Source organism: Thalassophryne amazonica, chromosome 11, assembly GCF_902500255.1.
Source record: "Thalassophryne amazonica chromosome 11, fThaAma1.1, whole genome shotgun sequence".
NCBI classification, from domain to species: Eukaryota; Metazoa; Chordata; class Actinopteri; order Batrachoidiformes; family Batrachoididae; genus Thalassophryne; species Thalassophryne amazonica.
The window spans coordinates 19,412,573-19,435,822 of record NC_047113.1 but is presented as its reverse complement, the minus strand read 5'-3'; the positions used below and the strand labels follow the sequence as shown (position 1 = coordinate 19,435,822).

At 42.7% G+C, this 23,250-nt stretch overlaps 1 protein-coding gene across 1 annotated transcript in view; it reads left to right on the top strand.

Annotated features, from left to right (window-relative positions):
- Positions 1–23,250, top strand: part of zgc:153681 (uncharacterized protein LOC751719 homolog) — a 78,661-nt gene that overhangs the window by 7,772 nt on the left and 47,639 nt on the right. The window contains exons 3-5 of the mRNA XM_034181129.1: positions 11,849–12,005; positions 12,116–12,199; positions 13,607–13,711. Of these exons, the coding sequence (XP_034037020.1) occupies positions 11,849–12,005; positions 12,116–12,199; positions 13,607–13,711 (346 nt within the window). The remainder of the gene's footprint in view (positions 1–11,848; positions 12,006–12,115; positions 12,200–13,606; positions 13,712–23,250) is intronic.

Below are 23,250 nucleotides of genomic sequence, written 5' to 3'. Positions count from 1 at the left end.
CTCTCTGTGCCAGAAGTCCCACTAAGGTAGGGAATAACTTTTCCAACTTGAGGCCAGTCCGAGGCCTACTTGTACTTATTCTTTTCCACCATGCACATTTACTTCAATGATGCATTATTATTGTTAAAACATGCCAGAAAATTGTTATTATTATATTGGTTCACAATATATTGTGGCTACGCTGTGACATTCGACATGGCTTGGTAGATCTCGATACACTGTCAACTTTAAAAGTAGATCTCAGTTCAAAAATGGTTGGGCACCCCTGTTCTATAGTAAACTGTGGTGTATAAATTAGCTCCTGTGCAGTGACACACATTTCTACACTCTTCCATGTTTTGGTCTGATGCCTCTTTCTTTTGGCTTTAAAGTAAGGCTGTACCAAAGATTTAAAACAAAAAGGATGGCTTTACTTAACAAAATTTGGCCTTCAAAATGCAGGCAGCAGTGTTTCAGGGGGCTATAAATGTAAAATGTTACTTTGGTCCCGCCTCCCCTATAATTCTCATACCTGTAAACTCTACATGATCAAAGAAGTGCATGCGTGATCGTCGCCTGCTGCTCCGTCTTTAGTTTTCTCACGATTGTGGCATGTTAAATCCATTAACTTCTGGAAATAATGTATTCTGGCTTTCTCCAGTGTAACAAATCCATCTCTGTGTTAAGAAGTCTGTTAAAAACGGTGTCAGATGTTCCCTCGTCCATGTCCACAGCTTCACTTAACCAGCATCCACACAAACAGCGCGTCACCACACTTTAGGTTCCAAAATCCAACACTCTGAAAAACGTGAGCGTTTCGAGGTGAAGTGTGTCGCCTCCTGTCTGTAAATCCCAGCCATCACTTTCAAACGGCAGCTAAAAGCTTCATTTTACAGTTGGCCTCTGTAACATGCGGAGAGATGGTCCACCAGACCAGAAATATTTTGTTAACACAGACAAACAATACAGACAAATCCATCAATTTGGATATCAGTATCTTGCAGGCTACATGACGTCATCAAATGACATTGTAGTATCTTAGTCATGAGCAGTAGATGTGATTGGCTGTAGGAGTTTTATGTTGACTTCAGCTGCACACTGCTTTTTTGATCGGGAATGTACTATACTGTTCAGTGGAGTTCCCCTGATGTTTTGGGAAAAGAGCACAGCTTCAGAGTTGTTTTTACTCATCTGACACTGATAACATTATTAAATTAGAAAATGGGTTGAGTCCATTTTCTACCTGTTCTACCATTTTCTTCTGACTTTGACAGACTGCTATGCTTAATGGCTGACTCTACTGCAGTGATGTAATCTACTGTCGGTATATCAATCAATCAATCAATCAATTTTTTTATATAGCACCAAATCACAACAAACAGTTGCCCCAAGGCGCTTTATATTGTAAGGCAAGGCCATACAATAATTATGTAAAACCCCAACGGTCAAAACGACCCCCTGTGAGCAAGCACTTGGCTACAGTGGGAAGGAAAAACTCCCTTTTAACAGGAAGAAACCTCCAGGAAGACCCCTCTATATGTTGAGGGGTCACTGAGAAATTTAGTCCTTTAGCGAGTACATCCTTTTCTGTCTGTGTAAGAACCCTGTCGGACAGATTCTTTACCCAGTTTTCCCTGTTGTCAATAATTTGTCTGGGTGTATCTTTATAACTGCCCCCACTGAAAGTACGCCTTTTCTGCACTAAAAGGTTGTGAAATTTCCTGATTTGCCGCTCCTTACTTTTTAAATTTTTGAATGCTTACTTTTTAAATGCTCAGACATTTGAATTTTAACTATGAACTTTGTGATCTTCTTATGGGCCTCTTCCCCCACTAAAGTTTCTAACCTTTTTTCAAGATCATTTTGGAGGTCTAAAATTCTAAAATGAAGCCTTCTAATTCTAAGACCGAAAATCCTCCTAAGATAACTGTGCTGGATCTTTTTTGGTGTGTGACCTGCTTCTAGTGCCTTTTGCTTCATGCATTTTGGAATAATGTTGCATCTCAGTTTAAATCTGGTTAAAATCTGGTTAAATCAGGTTAAAAATGTGGTTTCTAAAGTTAGCTATCTTTTTAGCAGTCTTTTCCAGCTTACCTATCAGTGCCAGGGCCTCATACCCACAGTTGGTCGCAATGTTTCTGTGAAGGCTCTCAGTTGTCCAGGTGGTTTCTATAGTAGAGAAGCTTGAATCTTCGACTGGACTGGGTTGCATGATGCGAGGACGTTTCACTTCAAATCGCAGAAGCTTCCTCAGCTAAAATTCTTGCTCTGGTAGTCTGACTTCTGTCTTGACCCTTGAAGAGAAGAGCAAACAGAAGCCACAAAAGCTGGAGTTTTAAACCTAACCAAACCCCTCCTACCGAAAGGCAGACTGCTATTGGCTAGTGACTAAACAATTGCTTTAATTAGCATCTATTGTGCTCTAGTTAGCACCCTCCTAATGACAGGGTAGCTATCCCTCTTAACGATGGGACTGACGCCTCTCCTGACGGCTCTCCTGATGAGTCTCCTGATGACGTGCAAGACTCATTACCATGAACAAAAGTCTGAAACTGCTTTGACCTGGGTACCCCATTGTAAACAAGGGACAAAGCGTGTCTATGATCCCCTCCCCGGTTAAGGCTGGGTTTCAACTGTTTCACATACAATGCCTCCTTCACCCCTCTCTCAAGCCATTTCTTCTCTCTGGCTAAGATTTTAACTTCCTTGTCCTCAAACGTGTGGTTAGTGTCTTTAAGGTGGAGGTGAACTGCAGACTGAGGTCCACTGGCGCCCTCTCTGCAGTGCTGGTATAGCTTAGTCTCACCTATGTAGTGTTCGTTACAGTTTTCCTGACATCTGATAGAATACACTACATTGCTCATTGCTGTTTGTAACTAGGGATCCTGTCCTTAGGGTGAACTAATTTCTGTATCAGGGTGTTAACAGGTTTAAAGTAAACTGGGATTTTGTGCTCCAGCTCAGGGTGTCCTGGTGCCACGTACACTTATGGACACCCTTGTGTTCGAACATGGTGTTGTGATGGACAAACTGTGACTAGCACAGAAGTCCAACAACTGAACACCACTCGGGTTCAGATCGGGGAGGCCGTGCTTCCCGATCACCCCCCTCCAGGTCTCACTGTTGCCGCCCATGTGGGCGTTGAAATCCCCAGGAGAACAATGGAGTCCCCAGTCAGAGCGCTATCTAGAACCCCTCCCAGGGACTCCAAGAAGGTCGGGTACTCTGCACTGCCGCTCGGCCCGTCGGCCGAGACAACAGTGAGAGACTTGTCCCCGACCCGAAGGCGTAGGGACGCGACCCTCTCGTTCACCGGAGTGAACTTCAACACATGGCGACTGAGCTGGGGAGCAATAAGCAGTGCGACCCCAGCTCTCCGCCTCTCCCCGTGGGCAACGCCAGAAAGTGGAGCGTCCAGTCCCTCTCCAGGAGTTGGGTACCAGAGCCCAAGCTGTGCGTGGAGGTGAGCCCGACTATCTCTAGTCGGTATCTCTCAGCCTCCCTCCCGCACAAGCTCAGGCTCCTTCCCCCCCCAGCGAGGTGACATTCCACGTCCCAACAGCCAGGGGCTGTGAGTGCGGACCGGGCGGCCGGGCCACCCGCCCTCGACCGCCACCCAATCCTCTCTGCACCCGATCCCCATGGCCCCTCTGCAGGTGGCGTCACTCTTTCAGGCTGAGTCCGGCCGGGCCCCATGGGCTAAGGCCCGACCACCAGGCGCTCGATATGACTACAAAGTCGATGATCGACTTTGTAGTCGTTTCATCTGACCTTCAGCCACGTGTCTCAGACACTCGAGCGAAGAGAGGGGCTGAGCTGTTGACCGATCACCACCTGGTGGTGAGTTGGATCTGCTGGGAGGGGAGGAAGCCGGTCAGACCTGGCAGGCCCAAACATATCGTGAGGGTCTGCTGGGAATGACTGGCGGAACCCTCTGTCAGAGAGGTCTTCAACTCCCACCTCCAGGAGAGCTTCTCCCAGATCCCGGGGGAGGTTGGAGACATGGAGTCCGAGTGGACCATGTTCTCCACCTCCATTGTCAATGCGGCCGCTCGTAGCTGTGGTCACAAGGTCTCGAGTGCCTGTCGCGGCAGCAATCCCCGAACCCGGTGGTGGACGCTGGAAGTAAGGGATGCCGTCAAGCTGAAGATGGAGTCCTACTTGTCTTTGTTGGCAGGTGGGACCCCGGAGGCAGCTGACAGGTACCGGGAGGCCAAACGTGCCGCAGCCCATGTGGTCGCAGAGGCAAAAACCCGTGTCTGGGAGGAGTTCGGGGAGGCCATGGAGGAGGACTATCAGTCGGCCTCAAGGAAATTCTGGCAAACCGTCTGACGCCTCAGGAGGTGGAAGCAGCTCTCCACCAGCACTGTCTACAGTGTTGGTGGGGAGCTGTTGACCCTGACTAGGGATGTTGTCGGGCGGTGAAAGGAATACTTCGAGGATCTCCTCAATCCCATCGTCACGTCTTCCGAAGACGAAGCAGAGACTGGGGGCTTAGAGGCAGACTCATCCATTATCCAGGCCGAAGTCACCAAGGTGGTTAGAAAGCTCTGCGGTGGCAAGGCTCCTGGGGTGGATGAAATCCATCCTGAGTACCTTAAGTCTCTGGATGTTGTGGGACTGTCTTGGCTGACACGCCTCTGCAACATCACGTGGCGGTTGGGGACAGTGCCTCTGGATTGGCAGACTGGGGTGGTGGTCCCTCTGTTTAAGAAGGGGGACCGGAGGGTGTGTTCCAACTACAGGGGGATCACACTCCTCAGCCTCCCCGGTAATGTCTATTCCAGAGTACTGGAGAGGAGAATTTGACCAATAGTTGAACCTCGGATTCAGGAGGAGCAGTGTGGTTTTCATCCTGGTCGCGGCACACTGGACCAGCTCTACACGCTCCATCGGGTGCTCGAGGGTTCATGGGAGTTCGCCCAACCAGTCCACATGTGCTTTGTGGATCTGGAGAAGGTGTTCGACCGTGTCCCTCAGGGCACCCTGTGGGGGGTGCTCCGGGAGTACAGGGTCCGAGGTCCTTTTCTAAGGGCTATCTGGTCCCTGTACGACCACAGCCGGAGCTTGGTTCGCATTGCCGGTAAGTAGTAAGTCAAACCTGTTTCCAGTGCACGTTGGCCTCCGCCGGGGCTGCCCTTTGTCACCGGTTCTGTTCATCATCTTTATGGACAGAATGTCTAGGCGCAGCCAGGGTGTAGAGGGGGTCCGGTTTGGGAACCACAGAATCTCATCTTTGCTGTTTGCGGACGATGTTGTTCTGTTGGCTTCTTCAAATCAGGACCTTCAGCGTGCACTGGGGCGGTTTGCAGCCGAGTGTGAAGTGTCCGGGATGAAAATCAGCACCTCCAAATCCCAGTCCATGGTTCTCGACTGGAAAAAGGTGCTTTGCCCTCTTGAGGTCGGTGGAGTGTCCTTGCCTCAAGTGGAGGAGTTTAAGTATCTCGGGGTCTTGTTCCCGACTGAGGGACTGATAGAGCGTGAGATCGACAGATGGATCGGTGCAGCATCTGCAGTGATGCGATCGCTGTAAAGGACTGTTGTGGTGAAGAGAGAACTGAGTAGGGGGGCAAAGCTCTCGATTTACCAATCGATCTACGTTCCGATCGTCACCTATGGTCATGAGATTTGGCTCATGATCGAAAGAACGAGCTCGCGAGTACAAGCGGCCGAGATGAGTTTCCTCCTCAGGGTGGCTGGGCGCTCCCTTAGGGTGATGAGCTTGGTCACTCGGAAGGGGCTTGGAGTCGAGCCGCTGCTCCTCCACGTCGAAAGGAGCCAGTTGAGGTGGCTCGGGCATCTTTTCCGGATGCCCCCTGGACGCCTTGCTGGAGAGGTGTTCCGGGCATGTCCCATCGGGAGGAGGCCCCGGGGAAGACCCAGGACACGCTGGAGGGACTACGTCTTTCTGCTGGCTTGGGAACGCCTTGGGGTTCCCCCCGGAGGAGCTGGGGGAGGTGTGTGTGGATCGGGAGGTCTGGGCGGCTTTGTTTGAGCTGCTGCCCCCGCGACCCGACTCCAGATAAAGCGGAAGAAAATGGATGGATGGATGGGATTTTGTGCCGTGTGAAGATCCTCTGTAGTTTTTCCCCTACTCCTGCTATATAAGGGAGAGACACTCCTCTTCTTCTTAGCTTTGTCTCCTGTTTGTCTGGTCTCTTTGTTCTCCTAACCTAATTTTGTTTAAATAATTATTGCACACATTTCTGTAAATACTAGAAACTTCGTTTCACTTCTCAAATATCGGTGTGTTCGTCTGCTATTTGATATATTTATCTGAAATTTCTGATCCAGACAACCAATGATTTACAACCCCTGGCAAAAATGATGGAATCACCGGCCTCGGAGGATGTTCATTCAGTTGTTTAATTTTGTAGAAAAAAAGCAGATCACAGACATGACACAAAACTAAAGTCATTTCAAATGGCAACTTTCTGGCTTTAAGAAACACTATAAGAAATCAGGAAAAAAAATTGTGGCAGTCAGTAATGGTTACTTTTTTAGACCAAGCAGAAGGAAAAAAAATATGGAATCACTCAATTCCCCGGAAAAAATTATGGAATCTTGAAAAACAAAAGAATGCTCCAACACATCACTAGTATTTTGTTGCATCACCTCTGGCTTTTTTAAAAGTTTGCAGTCTCTGAGGCATGGACTTAATGAGTGACAAACAGTACTCTTCATCAATCTGGCTCCAACTTTCTCTGATTGCTGTTGCCAGATCAGCTTTGCAGGTTGGAGCCTTGTCACCATTTTCCAAAGATTTTCAATTGGATTAAGATCCGGACTATTTGCAGGCCATGACATTGACCCTATGTGTCTTTTTGCAAGGAATGTTTTCACAGTTTTTGCTCTATGGCAAGATGCATTATCATCTTGAAAAATGATTTCATCATCCCCAAACAGCCTTTCAATTGATGGGATAAGGAAAGTGTCCAAAATATCAACGTAAACTTGTGCATTTATTGATGATGTAATGACAGCCATCTCCCCAGTGCCTTTACCTGACATGCAGCCCCATATCATCAGTGACTGTGGAAATTTACATGTTCTCTTCAGGCAGTCATCTTTATAAATCTCATTGGAACGGCACCAAACAAACGTTCCAGCATCATCACCTTGCCCAATGCAGATTCGAGATTCATCACTGAATATGACTTTCATCCAGTCATCCACAGTCCACGATTGCTTTTCCTTAGCCCATTGTAACCTTGTTTTTTTCTGTTTAGGTGTTAAGATGGCTTTCGTTTAGCTTTTCTGTATGTAAATCCCATTTCCTTTAGGCGGTTTCTTACAGTTCGGTTACAGACGTTGACTCCAGTTTCCTCCCATTCGTTCCTCATTTGTTGTGCATTTTTGATTTTTTAGACATATTGCTTTAAGTTTTCTGTCTTGACGCTTTGATATCTTCCTTGGTCTACCAGTATGTTTGCCTTTAACAACCTTCCCATGTTGTTTGTATTTGGTCCAGAGTTTAGACACAGCTGACTGTGAGCAACCAACATCTTTTACAACATTGCGTGATGATTTACCCTCTTTTAAGAGTTTGATAATCCTCTCCTTCGTTTCAGTTGACATCTCTCGTGTTGGAGCCATGATTCATGTCAGTCCACTTGGTGCAACAGCTCTCCAAGGTGTGATCACTCCTTTTTAGATGCAGACTAACAAGCAGATCTGATTTGATGCAGGTGTTAGTTTTGGGGATGAAAATTTGCTGGGTGTTTCCATAATTTATTCCTCAGAATTGAGTCCATATTTTTTTCCCTCTGCTTGGTCTAAAAAAATAACCGTTACTGACTGCCACAATTTTTTTTTTTTCTTGATTTCGTATAGTGTTTCTTAAAGCCAGAAAGTTGCCATTTGAAATGACTTTAGTTTTGTGTCATGTCTGTGATCTGCTTTTTTTTTTTTTTCTACAAAATTAAACAACTGAATGAACATCCTCCGAGGCCTGTGATTCCATAATTTTTGCCAGGGGTTGTATATAGGAAAGTCATGAAAATGATCACAGTGCCCCAAGTTTTTATATATATATACGAGGTCTATTAGAAAAGTATCCGACCTTATTATTTTTTTCAAAAACCATATGGATTTGAATCACGTGTGATTGCTTCAGACATGCTTGAACCCTCGTGCTCATGCGTGAGTTTTTCCACGCCTGTCGGTTGCGTCATTCGCCTGTGAGCAGGCTTTGAGTGAGGAGTGGTCCACCCCCTCGGCGGATTTTCATTGTCAGGAAATGGCGGAATGATTTGGGCTTTTTTTCCATCAGAAGTTTTTTCAGAAACTGTTAGAGACTGGCAGCTGGAAACCATTAGAAAAATTTATCTGGCTTTCGGTGAAAATGTTACGGGCTTGGTAGAGAATAAGGAGTGTTACTGTCGCTTTAAGGACGGCCCCCAGCGGCTGTGGGGCGCGTCGCGCTCCGAAGCCGCCATCGACAGGCTGAATGACCATTTCATTTCTAAACGGATGGCTGTCTGGCTCCGTGACCGTCGTGTGCCATTTCTCTGGTTATGCGTTGCTTTGCGCCATGCGGCACCGCCATGACGCGTGGAATTCCTCCGCACGTCTGTCTCAATGTGCCGAAAAAGTGCTGATGTCCACGTCTTTTTACAATTCCTGTGCTAGTCAGACGACGTCCCGGATAAAACACAGCGTCCAGTTTGGAAATGAACGGCACATTCCACTGTTACAGGAGTTTTTGTCATGGAAAGAGGAGCTGAGGCTTCGCGCGTCACGGCGGTGCCGCATGGCGCACAGCAACGCCGTGATGAAACCTCACGGGACATGTTCTGGCATGTCCAGGCACATCCACAATTTCTCGGATAATCACTCGATGGAAAAACCACCGACAGCTGTCTGAACGCCATCTCAAAGCCGTCCTGTGAGACCAAAACGGAGGTGGTTTTGTCTCTCTCCAGTAGCGAATCCATTGTGATGCGCGAAGCCTCCACTCGGCTTTCCATGACAAAATCTCTTGTTAAAAGTGAAATCTGCCGGAAAATGGTTGATGTCCAGCTCTTGTGATAACCAGAGAAATGGCACACGATGGTCACGGATCCAGACAGCCATCCATTTAGAAATGAAATGGTCGTTCAGCCTGTCGATGGCGGCTTCGGAGCGCGGCGCGCCCCACAGCCGCTAGGGGCCGTCCTTAAAGCGACAGTAACACTCCTTATTCTCTACCAAGCCCTAACATTTTCACCGAAAGCCAGATACATTTTTCTAATGGTTTCCAGCTGCCAGTCTCTAACAGTTTATGAAAAAATTCTGATGGAAAAAAAGCCCAAATCATTCCACCATTTCCTGACAATGAAAATCCGCCGAGGGGGTGGACCACTCCTCACTCAAAGCCTGCTCACAGGCGAATGACGCAACCGACAGGCGTGGTAAAACTCACGCATGCACACAAGGGTTCAAGCTTGTCTGACGCAATCACACGTGATTCAAATCTATATGGTTTTTGAAAAAAATGTTGGATACTTTTCTAATAGACCTCGTATATATGTACGAGGTCTCTTAGATAATAAACCGACCCTTTTATTTTTTTTTTAACTATATGGATTTGAATGACATGCGATTACACCAATCATGCTTGAACCCTCGTGCGCATGCGTGAGTTTTTTCACGCGTGTCGGTGACGTCATTTCCCTGTGGGCAGGCCTTGAGTGAGATGTGGTCCCGCCCTCTCGGCTGAATTCCTTTGTTTCACACGCTCGAGACGGCGCGCGTTGCTTTATCAAAAATTTTTCTGGACCTGTGAGGAATATCCGAGTGGACACTATTCGAGAAATTAAGCTGGTTTTCTGTGAAAAGTTTAACGGCTGATGAGAGATTATGGGGTGTTTCTGTCGGTGTAAGGACTTCCCACGGAGCGGGACGTCCTGCAGCGCTTCCAGGCGCTGTCGTCGGCCTGTTTCGAGCTGAAAACATCCTAATTTAAGGCTTAATTCACCCAGGACATCGTGAGAGAACAGAGAAGATTCAGAAGAGGCCGGCATGAGGAATTTATGCGGACATTCCACTGTTTAAGGACATTTTTTTAATGAAAGACGTACGCGCAAATTCGCCGAGTCGTTTCCGTGACGACTCGGCAAATCCGTGTGCGCCGCGACTGGAAAAACACCTCCGTGTTGAAAACCATTTGTAGAATTCAGGCGGCTTTTAATGGCTTTCAACAAGTGAGTAACTGAGAAATTGTTTAACAGCTTGGGCGTGTTCCAACTTGCCCGTTAAGATTTCCAACGGAGGTGTTTTTCCTGCCGCGCCCCCCCTCGGTCGGGTCCAGCCCGACATGCGACTCTGCCCGCACGTTCTTTCATTACAAAATGACCGTTAACAATGGAATGTCCGAATAAACTCCCCATGCCGACTTCTTCTGAAAGTTCTCTGTTCTCTGACGACTTACTGCGTCAACAGAGCCTGAAATGTGGAAGTTTTCAACTTGAAACGGCGAGACGCTGCCGCCTCGAAGCGCAGATCGCCGTCAGGCGCCGTGGACCGTCCTTAAAGCGACACTACCAGACCAAAATCTCTCATCAGCCGTTAAAATTTTTAACGAAAACCAGCTGAATTTATTGAATGGTGTCCACTCAGTTGTGCCTTACAGTTTTGAAAAAAATTTTATCAAACAAAGCAACAGTCTCTGAGCCATTCCTAAACAATGAAAAAAATCGACGAGCGGGTGGACGACTCCTCACTCAAAGACTGCCCACAGGCGAATGACGTAACCGACAGGCGTGAAAAAACTCTCGCATGCCCACGAGGGTTCAAGCATGTCTGATGTAATCACACGTGATTCAAATCCATATGGTTTTTGAAAAAAATAATAAGGTCGGATACTTTTCTAATAGACCTCGTATATATGTGTATATATGTATATATATGTGTGTGTGTGTGTGTGTGTGTGTTAAAATTACAGTTATGTTTGTCAATTGCCCCAAATTGTCCCATTACATTTCCACAAAAAGGGGCCAGTGTTTCATTTGCTTCTTTTTCCTTCCTAACTTCCAACTGTCAGACTTCTTTGTCTGAAGGTTTTAACTGTCGGACGAGATCCCTGCTCCCAGATAAACAACATTGCAGGCCAGCAGTGCATTTGTGCTGGTTTCAAATCCAGCTTGGGTGAGTGTCGCTCTTGCTTCCAGGCTAAAACCAGTCAGATTGGCTGAGGTCAGAGTTGAGCTATGTTTCATACAGCCACATGCAGCAGAACCTGTTTGTGGATCTGTCACATTTTAAAACCAGTCTGCCTGTAATTTATGTCCTTTCAGCTCACCTCCACTCAACTGCTGTGGTTGTCTTTTATTCACCACGCCCACCATATTACAGTGGAGGCAGCAAGCAGCATTTTGTTAATATTCTCCAGCCTTGAATAAAGGCCTGTCTCATTTTGGCACCGTGTCTGAGCACGGTTTTAAAAAAAATACCCAGGCTCTTAATCAAGGAAATGTCCTCGAATTGACGCGTGTTAGTGCTGAACTTCCTTTTGTACCACTGTTGCGACTGAGCACATCCAGACTGCTCTGTCCATTACATGTGAGGGGTTTTTAATGGAAATACATTGTGATGGGTTGTGATGTTTTGTCCGATGTGAGTGAAAAGCTGTTCTACAAAATCTGGTATTTGCTCTGTTTATTACATGGAAATCCGTACAAAACCGTGGGCACTTTTGCTTTTGTCCAGTGAGTGGGAGTATCCAGTTTATGCGATGGTTTAGGCGAGTTTTACTGTATAAGTAAAATAAACACTGGAATCAACCTGACAAGATCTCAGTCATGACAGTATGCATTCCACATGATAAACTGACCACTGGGTTGAGGTGTGACGCATTCTATCATTACATGTGTACATGTCTGTCATTCAGCAATCCTTATGGAAGACCCTTTCGAAAAGGAGATGGAAGGTTTGACAGAGACAGACGATCAGGCAAAGGCGGAGGTGGTGCTCGAGTAGGTGTTTCCTTTAAAGGAGGAGCTCAAAGTGGAGGAGGAAAAAGCCAATCGGGGTGGTACAAAGTGACGGTTTGTATTAAATTAGATGCCACTTTGCAGCCATAGTTGTCTGTGTAACCTGTGCCAGACCATTTCATTGTTTTTATTGGGTTTTTTTTTTTTGTTTGTTTTTTTGGCAGATACCACATGGTAGAAAATATGACAAGAAGTGGTTGTTGACTGCTTTACAGAACATCTGTTCAGTACCTTACAGAGCTGTAGAGGTAAGTTTCAATTCATAAAGGATTAGTTGATTATAAGCTTGCAGAAGTTTGTCTCTTCTGTGTTTCTAGGAGGAAATGCATGTTTTAATGCCGTGGTGCAGGTTTTTCAACTGTCTTTAGTGAGAATAAAGCCCTATTTGGATGGGACTCGTGTTATATGGGGAGGTGGTGGGGGAAAGTAATTTTTGCCAGAGTTTCTCAGTGATTTTATTCCTGTCGGAATGCTAGGGATGGGTACCAGAACCGATGTTACACAGGCCCCTGCAGTACAGTAAAATACTGGACCGATAAACAGTACCACTAAGAGTATCAGTACCTTTCAATTTCAATTTATTCCATTTTACATCGTACCAAATCACAACAAAGCTGCCTCAAGATGCTTCACACAAGTAAGGACTAACCTTACCAACCCCTAGAGCAAGCACACAGGCGACGGTGGTAAGGAAAAATTCACTCTCAAGCAGATCAGACTCAGAGGGTTGACCCACTGCTTACGCCATTGATATCACAATGCAAGCATGTACGTCGGGGGGGCTATCCATACCAAATGCTCCACGCCACTCACTTTTACAGATTGTACACTCCCATGTCCAAATGATTCTGTAGAAGTTAGCTTATACTTTATCCTGTGGTAATAGACACATAAGTAATATTCTGTGGAAAAGGAATGTTTTGCTGTTTATCTCAAGTATGATGTAAATAGGCATTTGGAAGACAGCAGAGAGTTGACATTCACTCTTAGTGTAAGTGTAATTTACATAGAATTTCTGATCAATCTGCTCAACCCTACTACAGCTGCAGTCTTTGAAATTGTGATCCTGCATCTTTGGACCATCTGCTCAACTTTGGCACAGATCGCACACATTGCGAAGATTGTGCTTGTGCATTCAGATTGAAAAATAATGCAACACAATTACAAAATTGATGGTATGTTTGTTTTGTGCTTGTATGAGAGATGTTGAGATCACTTGCTCTTATGTGGCACATGGAGGGGGGGGAAAAATATATAAAAAATATATATATATATATATATATATATATATATATATATATATATATATATATATATATATATATATATATTTTTTTTTTTTTCCTCCCCTCCAGTAAAATGTGTGTCATGGCTGTTTACTGAATTGTTTATACTGAGCAGTCTTTTCGTGTGCAAGTCAGCCATAAATATTACATGTGCTCTTGTGAAATTACATTGCCATCAAACTAGTCCCATCTGAATAGGGCTTAAGATGTCTGACATAGATTGGTCACCATGTAGACATGTTAGTAAACTAATTGAAAGGGGGTTTTTTAGAGCGGGGGAGGGGTGGGGTGATGGTGCTTTATGGTATTTTTATGAAAATATATTGTACATTTAATGTTCACTATACGTTCCTGTCTCCCACATATTAGTACCATGTTGAGCATAGTAGAGCCCATTTCTACGTGGATGATTCCTCTGTTGCCGCTGCTCTGCGCAAATGTTCTCACAAGATTACTGACACAGACGGTTATAAGGTACGTAACAATTCAATGCTTTATAGGCATGATAACTTTATTGTTGATAGCAATTTGCCTCAGTCTCAAAACTCAGTAACTCCTTTTGCACCAGAATCAGCACCAGCAAAGCCCACATTTCATTAAAAAAAGATTCTTAATGTAGTCTGAGCGATGGTTTGTAGGACAGCAAGTCTGCTGTTCTGCTGCTCATGATTGAAGGTTACTAACTGATGCCCTGTTGGACACATTAAACCTGCTCCTTTTGTGTCCACATGCTTTATCAGCGTCTTTACTTGCACTTAGAAGAAATAAGTGGGTGCACATGAAGACTAAGATCTGGAAGTGATTCTGACAATTATTGTTTACAGTTTTCACATCACAAAATAAAACAAAATATAAAGCGAACCAAGAAGTTATGAGCGACGAAGAGGACCGTTCTCCGAGCAAATTTTATTACACTGGCGAGTTTTAATTGGAAGAATTAACAGCAAACAAGCTCAAAGTGGACATACGACATGAAGACCAACAAGATGAAAACACAGCTCCAAACAGCCATATACAGTGATGAAATTTCTCCGGAAATTACCGGATATCTGGGTTTTTACTTACATGGTGAAGGTTTACAGGTTATTTTTAACAACATATGCCAGAATCCATTCATTCAGTTCATTTCAGTCCCATGCCCAAACACTTGGTGGCAGTAATGCACCGTGTTGGTTTGCAAGCCACCAATAATTTCCAAAGAAGAAGGGTTATTTTGTTTTAGTTTTGAAAGTACATTAAATCATATTTTGGCAGGGTGCGAGGTGGTTCTCCTCACGGTTTACTTTGTTGTGGACATTAAAAGTTATGAGCTGTTTTTCCTCCAGTAATCATGCATTAAGTGGCGATAATGGGTGACGCTCCCAGCTACTAAAAATGCTAATGCCGTTAGCATTCAGACGTGAGTTAACGCTGTCTGCGAGTCAAAACCGCAAGATTAATGTGGTTTGAGCAACGGACAAAAATTTGTCTGAGGTGAGTGAGTGGAAAATAATGTGACATTAGTGCTCTGCTAAAGTTTATCAGCTAAATAAGCTTTTTAGTTGCAGCTGATGTTGAATCAGCTAACTGTTGTGCTGAGTGTTCAACCTGTTTTTATTTTTACCAAATAAAGCTACACAGTTTTTAATTGTTACTGCCAAGTCTCAAGTTGAAATAACTTAAATTTTTATTTAAAAATTTTTAACTATCAAGTAATCAAAGAAAATAGCACAGTGCTGTTTCATTTTTCTTTATATTTTAAAAAATATATTACTACATGTAAGCATTACTTTTCATGCTATTTCACTTGTTTAAAAATAGTTTTGTAATAGATTTTTTATTTTTATTCAGTTTTTTTTTACTTCAAAATTACAGTAATCAGAAATTAATCTTGAAGTAACAAAACACATTTGTAAGGATTTTAAGGTGGCCAAGAATTTGAAAACACAGATTATCAATAGCTCCAAAGCTCTTGCCAAAACTAGGAAAACTCATGAGTGAAGATTGAACAAGTCTGTGCCATAAATACTCCTATTGATACTGAGAATCATTATTATTTTTGAGTTCTTTGATTTATTTCTTTTACAGTGTAGTTTTCTGAACCACAGTGTATGTTTTTTTTTTGGATTAAAGGGCAGTAGCACAATACAAGTTGTGTGAAAAGACTGGTTTGGAAAAATTGACCTGACCCAACAAAAAGAATGACTTTTTTTTTTTTTGAGAAGTTTCTTGGTGGGTAAATAGACCAGAAAATGCACTAGAATGCATTTGACATCTCAAATTTTTGAAACAGAGGTGTTCCTTTGTCTCTCTTCATCAGCGAATCGGTCGTGATGCGTGAAGCCTCCGTGCGGCTTTCCATGACAAAATCTCTTGTTAAAAGTGAAATCAGCCAGAAAATGGCTGATGTCCAGCTCTTGTGATAACCAGAGAAATTGCACACGACGGTCCCGGCTCCACACAGCGATCCGTTTAGAAATGATGTGGTGGTTTCTGTGTCTCGATGGCGGCTCGGAGCGCGGCGCGCCGTGCGCCATTGTGAGCCGTCCTTAAAGCTGTAGTAACACTCCTTATTCTCTGTGAAGCCCGTAAAATTTTCACCGAAAGCCAGATAAATTTTTCGAATGGTTTTCAGCTGCCTGTCTCTAACAGTTTATGAAAAAATTCTGATGGGGAAAAAAAGCCCAAATCATTCTGCCATTTCCTCGCAATGAAACGACGACGAGAGGGGTTGAGCAGTGCTCACTCAAAGCCTGCCCACAGGCGAATGACGCAACCGACAGGCATGGAAAAACTCACGCATGCACGAAGGTTCAAGCTTGGCTGACGTAAAAACATATAAACCAAATCCATATAGTTTTTGAAAAAAATAAAAAGGTACGATACGTTTCTAACAGACCTCGTGTGTGTGTGTGTGTGTATGTATATATATATAAATTTTTTTTACTAATAGCCCAATTTCATAGCCTTAAGAGTGTGCATATCATGAATGCTTGATCTTGTTGGATTTGTGAGAATCTACTGGTACCTTGTTTCCCATGTAACAATAAGAAATATACTCAAAACCTGGATTAATCTTTTTAGTCACATAGCACTACTATTATTCTGAACACTACTGTGTGTGTGTGTGTATGTATATTAGAGGTGCACCGATCGATCGGGCACCGATCATTATCGGCTGATCACGCCTTGATCGGTTTGATCGGTGATCGACAAAATGCGCTGATCAAAAGGACCGATCACAACAGTGCAGGCAGTAGTGCAGGGAGCGCTTGGTCCTGTCATGACACGCTTTCCTCTGTGACGTAAACTCATTTTGACTTCTGATATGAGCTGGACAGACAAGGAGAGCAGTCGCCATCGTCTAATGTAGTCCATGTCTGTCCAGCTCATATCAGAAGTCAAAATGAGTCAAATGGCTCTGAGAGATCTAAATAGACTGCTGTGTAATGAATGGAACCACACTGCCATCTAGTGGCTATCCAGTGTGCGTGAGTGTGTATTTGTGAATCAGTAGTCATTTTGATTTTATTTTTTCATATGAGTGTAGAGGTATAGAGAGTACAAAGAAGCTTTGTTAATTTGATTTGCTTATATTGTGAACTGCCGTGATACTGGAATTGACAACTAAGTTCGAAATAAAAAAAAAAATAGATTGAATTGATTTGATTTGTTTGTGGATCTGTGGATTTCGCGAAAAGAATGTCTCAGAATTACTTCACAGAGAAAAGTGATGAATGCATGTAACTGGTGATCCACAAATGCTGAAACTCAATTCACAAATACAATTTCCAGTTTTCCAAAATTTTTTTTTTTTTTTTTTTTTTTTTTTTTTTTACAAATTAAGTTTTATGTTTGCAAATACAACATTATTTGCAAAGACCAATTTACAAGTTACAAATATGAAATTTGCATTTGTGAATATCTGAACACATTTGCAATGATTATTTGTAGATTCCCCTGTGTGCATTTACAAATATTAATGAGACAATTTTAACCCCATAGAATGAGGGCTGTATTTTACATTCTCAACATATTCGCTGTAGACTGTAACCTGAGCAACATGGAAAAAAAAGTTTGCTGGTAGAACAAAGTCAGTGTAATAAAACAAAAGTTGGCAGTTTATTCTAGTGTCTTTATTTGAATGCATGTTTTTTGTTTTCATCATTAAGTTTTAATGGAAAAATAGTCCTATACATTAGACCTATATTCTTATTTTGGGCATGATCCAAATATGTACTTGATCGGTATCAGCAGATCAAAATTTCGGTGATCGGCCTAATATATATATATATATATATATATATATATATATATATATATATATATATATATATATATATATATATATATATATATATATATATATATTAGCGGAAGTTACAGCTGCTTACTGCTAACTGAACTGTTAGTATTGACTCTGTACACTGTCGGCTATTGATAAGCCAATTTCAAGTTTAAGCATTGCAGGGGCTTCTGAGAAAATCAAAGGTGATCATAAACCCAAAGCAAACAAGGAGCCAGAGCTTTTGTCTTTATGCACCTTGCCCACTGCTATAAGGAAGTATCACTTATGTTTCACACACAGCGACACAGACAGTGGTAGGAGACATCAAAAGCAAGGCACTTTTCACTCATGGGTTTATAAACAAAACTAATTCCAGCAAGGATGAGAATCTTCCGCAGATCCGCGGATTTCTGACTTTTTCTGGATTTCTGGGCCATTTCTGAGATCAGCGTAAATCCCAAAAATTGGGTGTAGGGGTGGAGGTGCAGCGGGACCAGCCATGCTTGTTAAACCTTTCCTCATATGCATGGAACCGCATTGCTGAAACTGCAAGCTAAAACGCGATATGCCACTGGTTACTTTACAACTGCGAACTATCAGCCAATCAGAAACTCTGTAAATCTAAAGTCAGTGACGTACCCGGATGTGGACATTTTAATTTTTTGCAAGTTTTGGTCTGTCGAGCTGTGTCTGTAACATGGCCAAAATTACAGAGAGAGAGAGAGGATGAAGACTATGTTAAAGACGTCGATAGTCATGTTAAAAAAAAAAAAAAGGTTTAAGTGGACGTAGTTGGAGCAGGAGGTGGACGTTTACGGACAAAAGCAAAACTCGGTGAATTTGTCTGCATGGTTGAACTCCATGATAAAGCTTTCTGCACGTTATGGTTGGATTTCATTGACAAAACCTTGGGAAGAACACTGCAAGATGAAGAAATGTCATCAAATTAAACTGACTAGTCTGCCCAGTTCCAGAAGAGCGCAGAGTGCAGCTCCTGACACCAGTCAGCGACCAAACATCCAGTGCTTGTTTACAATCACTGAAATTTTTAAGTGGCGCATTTATTTATACTGTGCACATACTCAAGTGAAATTAAGCGCTGCAAAATTTGTTTCCACATTACGTTTATTTCGTCAAATAAAACGGCTCATTTTATATATATATGCGTGTGTTTGTGTGTATTTTATGGCTTTATTTTGACACGAAATACGCTTTTTCTGAAAACGTGACCGTGTAAATCTGTGGTGTGGAGAACAACAAAACAAACGAACCCTTCTTCTTTTGTGGTATTTTCTGTTATTACATTACTACCACCTGCTGCATCAGTCCATTATAGCAGCAATAAATCATCTCGATGAGTCCAGTGTCTATCAAGTATTTAAAAAGCTAACATTTCCCCCTCTTACATGATCTTATGGCAAAAATACTTCCTACAGAAACTTCTTTCAGGCCTTACAATTGATTTCCCCCAGTTTTTTACTCTTTAATAGATAAAACCATTCAGAAATGACAAGATACTTTTTTCCTTCCTCCTGAAATCGGCATGAATCAATTTTATTTTGGCAGATTTCATAGACTGCTGTACAGCTGGTGTACAGGATGTGTTTTAATGTTACTATGCTGTATGTGCCTGTGGGGATTTCCTGCTGATGGGCATAAGTAGTTGGGGTGCAAACTCACAGGGTATGATTTAGGAATTTATTATGCGGCAATAATTTGTAAGCACACATTTTACATGTAACTACAACCCCTGGCAAAAATTATGGAATCACCGGCCTCGGAGGATGTTCATTCAGTTGTTTAATTTTGTAGAAAAAAAGCAGATCACAGACATGACACAAAACTAAAGTCATTTCAAATGGCAACTTCTTGGCTTTAAGAAACACTATAAGAAATCAGGAAAAATAATTGTGGCAATCAGTAACGGCTACTTTTTTAGACCAAGCAGAGGGAAAAAAAAATATGGACTCACTCAATTCTGAGGAATAAATTATGGAATTACCCTGTAAATTTTCATCCCCAAAACTAACACCTGCGTCAAATCAGATCTGCTCGTTAGTCTGCATCTAAAAAGGAGTGATCACACCTTGGAGAGCTGTTGCACCAAGTGGACTGACATGAATCATGGCTCCAACACGAGAGATGTCAATTGAAACAAAGGAGAGGATTATCAAACTCTTAAAAGAGAGTAAATCATCACGCAATGTTGCAAAAGATGTTGGTTGTTCACAGTCAGCTGTGTCTAAACTCCGGACCAAATACAAACAACATGGGAAGGTTGTTAAAGGAAAACATACTGGTAGACCAAGGAAGACGTCAAAGCGTCAAGACAGAAAACTTAAAGCAATATGTCTCAAAAATCGAAAATGCACAACAAAACAAATGAGGAACGACTGGGAGGAAACTGGAGTCAACGTCTGTGACCGAACTGTAAGAAACCGCCTAAAGGAAATGGGATTTACATACAGAAAAGCTAAACGAATGCCATCATTAACACCTAAACATAAAAAAACAAGGTTACAATGGGCTAAGGAAAAGCAATCGTGGACTGTGGATGACTGGATGAAAGTCATATTCAGTGATGATGCTGGAACTTTTGTTTGGTGCCGTTCCAATGAGATTTATAAAGATGACTGCCTGAAGAGAACATGTAAATTTCCACAGTCATTGATATGGGGCTGCATGTCAGGTAAAGGCACTGGGGAGATGGCTGTCATTACATCAATAAATGCACAAGTTTACGTTGATATTTTGGACACTTTTCTTATCCCATCAATTGAAAGGATGTTTGGGGATGATATCATTTTTCAAGATGATAATGCATCTTGCCATAGAGCAAAAACTGTGAAAGCATTCCTTGCAAAAGACACATAGGGTCAATGTCATGGCCTGCAAATAGTCTGGATCTTAATCCAATTGAAAATCTTTGGTGGAAGTTGAAGAAAATGGTCCATGACAAGGCTCCAACCTGCAAAGCTGATCTGGCAACAGCAATCAGAGAAAGTTGGAGTCAGATTGATGAATAGTACTGTTTGTCACTCATTAAGTCCATGCCTCAGAGACTGCAAGCTGTTATAAAAGCCAGAGGTGGTGCAACAAAATACTAGTGATGTGTTGGAGCGTTCTTTTGTTTTTCGTGATTCCATAATTTTTTCCTCAGAATTGAGTGATTCCATATTTTCTTCCCTCTGCTTGGTCTAAAAAAAGTAACCATTACTGACTGCCACAATTTTTTTTTCCTGATTTCTTATAGTGTTTCTTAAAGCCACAAAGTTGCCACTTGAAATGACTAGTTTTGTGTCATGTCTGTGATCTGCTTTTTTTCTACAAAATTAAACAACTGAAGGAACATCCTCCGAGGCCGGTGATTCCATAATTTTTGCCAGGGGTTGTATTAACAAGTCACTGTTTTATGCCACAGATGTTGTTTTGATAGGTTTTAATCTCTTTAAATGATTTACACATACTTGCATGAAGTTCCAGTATATTTCAGAGCTCATTGCAGGTTAAGGAAAGTCACTTGAAGTATAGTTTTAGTGAGTTCAGTGACATTGTTCCAGTGCTGTGGTATCTATATCAAGTACATGTGCTATAGCATGAGGCAGGTATCACTGAAACAAGGTCTACATAGACAGATTCTTTTATTAGTCAGGTTTCCACATCACATACCCCAACATACAAAAAAATATAAAATGGAAATTCATGAAATTAGGGCTCTCTAGTGGCCCCGAAATGCCTCTAAAATGCTCGAAATCTGTGGGCTCTACCAGGGGCACTGGCACCCTGCTGGAGGCCTGCAGCAGCCCCTGGGCCTCCGCTGATTTTTCAGAGTTTTTGTTTGTTTTTTTGCCTATTCTCATCCCTGTTCCAGACAGTTTATCGACATTAATAGCAACTCTGTCATTTTTGCAAAGTGATAATATCGCACATATCTTTTAATTGACACGCGCGCCAAAAGGTATTGTTTAAAATGAGTCTCCTCTCAGTTACAACCCCGTTTGTGGATGGGTTTCTGTCAAAAATGTGTTTTTTAGTTTGTTTGTTTCTTCATCATAAAACCGCAAGGTTCCCTCCAGACAATAGAATAACGGCACAGCGCTGCTGAGTAGCGTCATCTTAACGATGGTTTAGCGCAAGACTTAGTGGGAATCTGACAGTGTGCAAACCCATTTTTGCAGGGAAATTTCACGTAAACAACTTCAGCTCTTCATCCTGTTTATATCCAGACGAGACAAACCATGACAAAACGCGAGCGTTACATGAAGCCAGGTGATCAGGGGATGATCTCTGCATTTTTTTTGTTTCTTCTTGGCGGTGACCACAGCCCGTGCGGGGCGCTGCGATCGCTGGTCCATGTGGTGAGGGGGCACGCTGGCGCCGAGCCGTCACGCAGACCAAGACTGTTGCACAGCCAACTCAATCAACGCAGTCTGCCGCGGGATCAACCAGATCAGAGGCATGGCTGCAAAATCTGTCTGTATACGGATGTCCGTCAATTTTTTTTTTCTGGTTCCGTTTATTCCGTCATTTATAATCGCTAACTGAAAAAAATATTTTATTGCTTAATTTCGTCACAAAACAGGAGAGAAGGACGGAATTTGCTTTAAAATGTATTCCATACGGAGGCCGCCATTACAGGAAGCGGTCGTGTGTGCGCAGTGGTGTTCTGGGCAGCGACTTTGTCACCGCGCTCATTGCTTTCTGAAGGTAAACGTGAGCAAAACCTCCGTGTATGGATTTACGTCCAAATTTTTTTCCATGTTCCGTTTAGCTTTATTTCGACACGAAACGCGCTCCTATCAAACCGGGTGTCCCTATGAGAAAATCAAACTCACCCCTCTTCTACCCCGTTTAATGGCAGCCGGCATCCTTATTGTTGGACTGCTGCCACCTACTGTATCAGGCTGTTAAAGCAACCCAAAATCCTCATTGAGTCCCGTGTCTTTCAAGTATTTAAAAAGGCAACACTTCCCCCTCTCATTGGATTTTACTGCTGAAATACTTCCTACAGAAACTCCTTTCGGGCCTTACAATTGATTTCCTCCCGTTTTTACACTTTAGCTTTATTTTGACATGAAATGCACCCCTCTCCAAACGTGTGTCCCGGTGGTGAAATCTAACTTACCCCTCTCTTCTTCTACCGCACTTAATGGCATCGCACTGCTGCCACCTGCTGCATCAGTCCATTATAGCAGTACTAAATCCTCTCGATGAGTCCAGTGTCTTTCAAGTACTTAAAAAGTCAACACTAACCCCCCTCTCAACCTTCTGGCTAAATTGCTTTCTACGTAAACTTCTTTTAGTACTTACAATTGATTTATTAAGTTTTTACTCTTTAATCGATTCAAAAATAACAAGATATTGTAAAATAAAATATTTTGAAGTAAAATAAAATGCTAATACTGTAAAGGTGTTCATTGGTTATGATTTTTTTTTATCATTTATATTAAAACTTGTGACATTTGAAAGTGCTGGATTGTGGTGACAGTATTTCACAAGACTTTATTTAAAATTCAGTTGGTCTGGTTCAATCAATCAATTTTTTTTTTTATTTCGAACTTAGTTGTCAATTCCAGTATCATGGCAGTTAATACAACCCCTGGCAAAAATTTTGGAATCACCGGCCTCGGAGGATGTTCATTCAGTTGTTTAATTTTGTAGAAAAAAAGCAGATCACAGACATGACACAAAACTAAAGTCATTTCAAATGGCAACTTTGTGGCTTTAAGAAACACTATAAGAAATC